At 46.8% G+C, this 5,824-nt stretch overlaps 1 protein-coding gene across 1 annotated transcript; it reads left to right on the forward strand.

The window, feature by feature from the left end:
* Positions 1-2,855: 2,855 nt before the first annotated feature.
* Positions 2,856-4,510, forward strand: LOC144714834 (uncharacterized). Its single transcript, XM_078589625.1, has 2 exons — positions 2,856-4,039; positions 4,090-4,510. Exons 1-2 carry the CDS (start codon positions 2,856-2,858, stop codon positions 4,508-4,510), a joined length of 1,605 nt encoding a protein of 534 aa, XP_078445751.1.
* Positions 4,511-5,824: the final 1,314 nt, after the last annotated feature.

The following is a 5,824-nucleotide window of genomic DNA, read 5'->3' on the forward strand; positions in this document are numbered from 1 at the left end:
TAGCCATAATAGGCCACTCCAGAAGTAACAACATAAATAACAAGACAACCAGAAATCAATATAGCCATCACACATTTTGCCTTTTTAATATATTTATAAATTAACACGATGATGCATATCAGTTACAGATTTTCCTAAAAAAGATGTCAATATTAGTAATGGCGTGGCGATATGAATTGTGAATGAAGAGAATCAATGGCCTGTAGTGAGATGTCAAGTAAATAAGGTATATCTGGTTAAAAATATCCTTCCCTTTCTGTTCATACATTTTTGTTCTTGGCGTCTTGTAGTGTTCCCTCGTCCCGATACCGGTACCGGATGTCAGTATCGGGACGGATGCTGTATTGGATACCGGAAAGGCAATTTCCGGTATCCGTTCTTTTCGATATCCAGATATCGGATATCAGTATCGGTTGCTACAGTGCTAATATTCGATACCGATATCCGTCTCGATGTCGACATCCGTCTCCCTCTCAGGGGGGAGGATGATGATATCGGATATCGGGTGTGGATATCGGTTTTCGATATCCAACACCGATATATTTTATAAAAATACATTTCACGCATTATTTAAGGGTGATTAGGTGAATCAACTTGCGGTAGAGGGTATTTAGAGCTTTTTAATTTGTTTATTGGCACCTGTAATATATACAAATTGAACTTTTTTTTTCTTCCATATGGGATAACAGCAGGATTCCAAGTTTAACAAACTCTGAATACTTTATCCCATATGGAAGATAAAAGAAATTTCAGGTTATATTTATTAGACGAAGTATTAGTATCATAAATATATGTTATATATAAGACGATCATAATATGAAGAAAATCTATCAATATAATATTATCTCATTTAAAATATATACCTTGTGTAATATATACAGCGCACAATTTTATATATCTTCCATATGGGATAACAGGATTCAAATTTTAATGTAAACTGCGAATCCTGTTATCCCATATGGAAGAAAATAAAAATATTACACTGTATATATTAATCGAGTTTGATAACTTATTAAAACGTAAGTCGTTTGATTTAAATAAACCATTGAATGAGATAGATGGCTTAATTTTTTCAGTCGATACTGGTACCGATATCTAGGTACCGGTTCCGATATCTGAATATCAAAAACTGATATCCGGCATCTGGTATCCGTCGCGTCCCTCTACCTACAGTATCCGGTACCGATATCCGTCTACCCCTCAGAGACGGATATCGTCCGATGTCCGATATCTGATATCTGGCACCGTCCCATTTTCTCCCAGATATCGGATATTGGTTGTCTGATACCGGATGACGGAAGGATATCGGTTGGGCGAACCCTAGCGTCTTGGGTGTTTGATGGGAGGGAATATAGAAGAGGAGCAGGTTACCTGGACTCATAAAATTACCATGATCTTGCAGAATGTAAGGATTGAACGTAAGTATTCTTGGCTTACTTTAGTTATTTTCATCTCAACTACTTATATGTATATTTTTTATCTTGTAGGTCACATCTTTCAACACTTCTGTCACATCTTAGGCATTTATATTATCATATCTTCGCCATCTTATACTCATCATCCTTATTTAAATTGTCCTGCCATCAGATATCGCCTAAATATCTATCTTTTATTTTATTATCATTACTTCATACTCTGTCTCACTTGCTCTTTCTTGCTCGTATCACAACTAGGTAAACTGAAAAGCGCCACTGACAAAGTAAATTCCTAATTTTGATTTTATTTTTGATGTCAAACATAATGACAAATATTAATCATTAAATTACCATGATGGAGATTATGATTACAATAACAACTCATAAATAATGAATGGAATATTAGAATGAGAATAATCACGGTAATCAGATAGTAACAGGAAAAAATAATAATATTATGATGATTACAATCTAGTTCTGATGAACGAAGTAGAAATATTTGTAATGATTGATCCACATTACTATGATTACAATAACGCTCATTAGGAATATTATAAATTCAACGATGTTTGTGATACTTATAGCATTATGGATTGTGCTCATGATTAGAACCAATGTTAAGTTTGTGATTATGACAGTGATGATAGGTATCATTATCTATTCATTTTATAATTCTCACGATCATGAAATAGTTACTATGTGGATATGAATGTGATGATACTTATGACTATGACTATGATTTTGGTTGCAGTTATGTATATGGTTACAAAGTACGAAAACGGGTATGATTGGAGTTTTTAGAAGAATAGGGCGATGATGATTTTTTGGAGGAGCAATAAAATAATGTATTTATTGGCATGATCATTTGAAAAATGAAATATTATCATCGAGTGGACTGAGTATCCTTGGAAGATCAAGTCCTTTGACAGGTGTATGGCCATGCTTCATTTTAGTCTTTAGGCAGTTATGGGGAAATGTTCTTAAATATGAAGGAGTTCTTTGCTGAATGCATGCCGCATGCATCTATTGTTTCCTTCCTGTCTCAAAGTCTGCTGTGTTGCTCTTTTTTCTTCTTTTCTCTTGTCAAGGTGACCTTTGCACGTGGAAACGTGGACGCATAACTCCACGGTTATGCGGGAATTTCTCCACGTCAACCCATGCGAGCAGAACGTGGGAAAGGAAGTTATTTTAACTTCCGCTTCTGCTCCTCTATTTAAGACGATGTAATCAGTTCTTTTTATGGTGTGTTTTCTGAGTTCCAAGAGCCTTTCTTCTTCTTGTGTCATTGGTGCGTGAAGGTGATCTCGCCGGCGACGTCCAACCACGTCGTTTCTCCGACAAGTATCTAACAAGTGGTATCAGAGCCAGGGTTGCGGGCAGGGAGTCGATCGTGGCAGTGTGTAGCCGCTGGAATCGTGACCGCGCAATCAACACGCACTGATGGCTGGAAGGAAGGACGGCATCGTGCAGAGGGTGATTCGTGAGGTGAGCGCCGGGACCGGGTTTTCGATGCTCACCAAGACCAACTACTCAGAATGGGTGCTTCTCATGAGGGTGAAGCTTAAGGCCCGGCTGCTTTGGAGCGCCATCGAGGAAGGCGGCGCCGAACCCCATGAAGAAATGCAGGTGGTCGACGCGCTCTGCAGTGCCGTGCCATCGGAGATGTGGCCGGTGATTGCAGAGAAGGAGACGGCCAAGGAAGCATGGGAAGCTATCGCAACCATGCGGATCGGTGATGACCGTGTGAGGAAGACGTCGGCTCAGAACTTGCGGCGACAGTTCGACTTGGCGACTTTCAAGGAGGGAGAGTCTGTTGAGGACTACGCGCTTCGTCTCAACAGCATGGCGTCGACTCTCACCACTCTCGGCGACAAAATCAAAGAGACGCAAGTGGTTGAAAAAATAATTCGTAGTGTCCCCCAACGTTTCAGGCAGATCGTGGTCGCCATCACTACGTTGCTTGACGTTTCAACGCTCACTGTTGCGGATCTGACGGGCCGGCTCAAGGCGGCGAAGGATGCCTTTGAAGAGACGCCGTCGTCGATGCACCACGAGGGCAAGCTGTACCTGACGGAGGAGGAGTGGAATGCGCGCCAAAAGAAGCAGGATGTTGGCAGAGGAAGCAGCAACTCAGCACGTCGTGGCAGACGTGGGTGTGGGCCAGCCCGAGGCAATGAGAAGGGTTCGTCGGGCAACTCTGGCCGGTCCAACGATGAGTGCAGAAAATGCGGGAAGTTGGGCCACTGGGCTCGTGAGTGCCGCTCAAAGTCCAAGAAGGAGCAGGCCCACGTCGTCCAAGAAGAGGAGGGGGCTTCACTATTTTTTGTGGAGTCAACCCCGGTCATATCGACATCTCCGGTACCAACCTCCACTCCACTCCACGCCCCGACACAGATCCAGTTGCAGGAAGAGAAGGTGTTCGCCCATCTTGGAGACAAGGAACCACGTGATGAAGAAATGTGGGTCTTGGACACGGGTGCCACGAACCACATGTCAGGTTCCCGTATGGCCTTCACCGAGCTGGATGCGGGAGTGCTCGGGTCAGTACGTTTCGGCGACGACTCGGTGGCACAGATCGAAGGTCGAGGGACTGTCATGTTCCAATGCAAGAATGGCGAGCACCGGTCTTTCGGAGGTGTATTTCATTCCCGATTGACGCATTTAACATCATCAGCATCGGTCAACTTGACGAGGCCGGGTATCAAGTCGACATTGAGAAGGGGGCAATGAAGATCCATGAACCAGGTGGACGGCTCCTAACAAAGGTGATGCGCGGAGAGAACTGGCTGTACATCCTCCACGTCAAGCTGATTCGGCCAGTGTGCTTGGAGACGAAGCTCGACGAGGAAGCCTGGAGATGGCACGCGCGCTTTGGCCATGTCAACATGGCTGCCCTGAGGAAGATGGCTCAGGAGGAGCTCGTGCGTGGGTTGCCAGAAGTTGGTCGGGTGGACCAGTTATGTGAGGCATGTCTCGCCGGCAAACAAAAGCGGTCGTCGTTTCCTGAGCAGGGCGAGTACCGCGCGCAGCGCATTCTGGAGCTAGTACATGGCGACACCCAACGGCAGCAAGTATTTCCTTCTACTTGTGGATGATCGAAGCCGGTACATGTGGGTGGCCATGATGTCTTCAAAGGACCGTGCTGCAGCGGCCATCAAGGAGATCAAGGCTCGGGCGGAAGGCGAGTCCGGACTGAAGATGGGAGCGCTCCGTACCGATCGAGGCGGCGAATTCACCTCACACGAGTTTGCGGAGTACTGCACGAGAGAAGGTATTCATCGTCAACTCACAGCGCCATACAGCCCGCAGCAGAATGGGGTCGTCGAGCGCAGAAATGGTACGGTGGTAGCAACTGCAAGGAGCATGCTCAAGGCGAAGGGGCTACCGGACTGGCTGTGGGGCGAGGCAGTAGCAACTGCTGTATACATCCTGAACCGGTGCCCAACAAAGAGTGGGGATGGTATGACGCCATTCGAGGCGTGGCACGGGAAGAAGCCGGCAGTGCACCATCTGAGGGTGTTCGGTTGCATCGCCTACGTCCGGAACACAACACCACATCTCAAGAAACTCGAGGACCGCGGCCGCAAGATGATCTTCATCGGCTACGAGCGTGGATCAAAAGCCTATCGTGTTTATGATCCCACCACAAAGCGTGTCCATGCGACACGAGACGTGGTCTTCGATGAAAATGCTCAATGGAACGGGTGCAACGGTGCAGAATCAGGCGAGGAGGGCAGCAACGGTTTCATGGTGGAGTATACCATCGGGAATCAGACGCGTGCGGAGGATGATGCGGCGCAACTTGAGCAAATGTCTCCATCGTCTGTGCACTCTAGAGGAGCAACACCGATCGAAGATGGAGGAGAGGACGTGGAGTTCGCCACTCCACCCCATGTTCGTATTGACAACCTGGATGCTGATCATGGTGATGATGCACCACTCCGCTTCCGCAACATCAACGACATCATTGGGCCGGCTTCTCCGCATGGGCTTGCATCACGGGCATCAATTGCAGAGGAGCTGCATGCTGTAAGTTCTGATGAACCTGTTTCCTTTGTTGAGGCAGAACGCAATCCAAGCTGGAAGAAGGCTATGGAGGAGGAGATGGCATCAATCGAGGAGAACCGCACCTGGTCCCTTGTCGATCTCCCGCACGGTCGTCGAGCGATCGGGTTAAAGTGGGTGTACAAGGTGAAGCGAGATGAAAGCGGAGCCGTGGTGAAGTACAAAGCACGTCTTGTGGCGAAAGGCTACGCGCAGCGCCAGGGGATCGACTACGACGAGGTGTTCGCACCTGTGGCACGGCTCGACACGGTGCGCCTTCTCATCGCTCTCGCGGCGCACGAGGGGTGGGAGGTGCATCACATGGACGTGAAGTCGGCATTCTTGAATGGCGATCTCCAAGAAGA

The sequence above is a fragment of the Wolffia australiana genome, chromosome 18 (assembly GCF_029677425.1).
Source record: "Wolffia australiana isolate 7733 chromosome 18, ASM2967742v1".
Taxonomy (NCBI): domain Eukaryota; kingdom Viridiplantae; phylum Streptophyta; class Magnoliopsida; order Alismatales; family Araceae; genus Wolffia; species Wolffia australiana.

Excerpts from the sequence above, each read along its gene's own strand:
- LOC144714834 (XM_078589625.1), top strand. The coding sequence starts at position 2,856 with ATGGCTGGAAGGAAGGACGGCATCGTGCAGAGGGTGATTCGTGAGGTG. Across the intron at positions 4,040-4,089 it reads TGCAAGAATGGCGAGCACCG|CATCGGTCAACTTGACGAGG; the intron begins GTCTTTCGGAGG and ends TAACATCATCAG.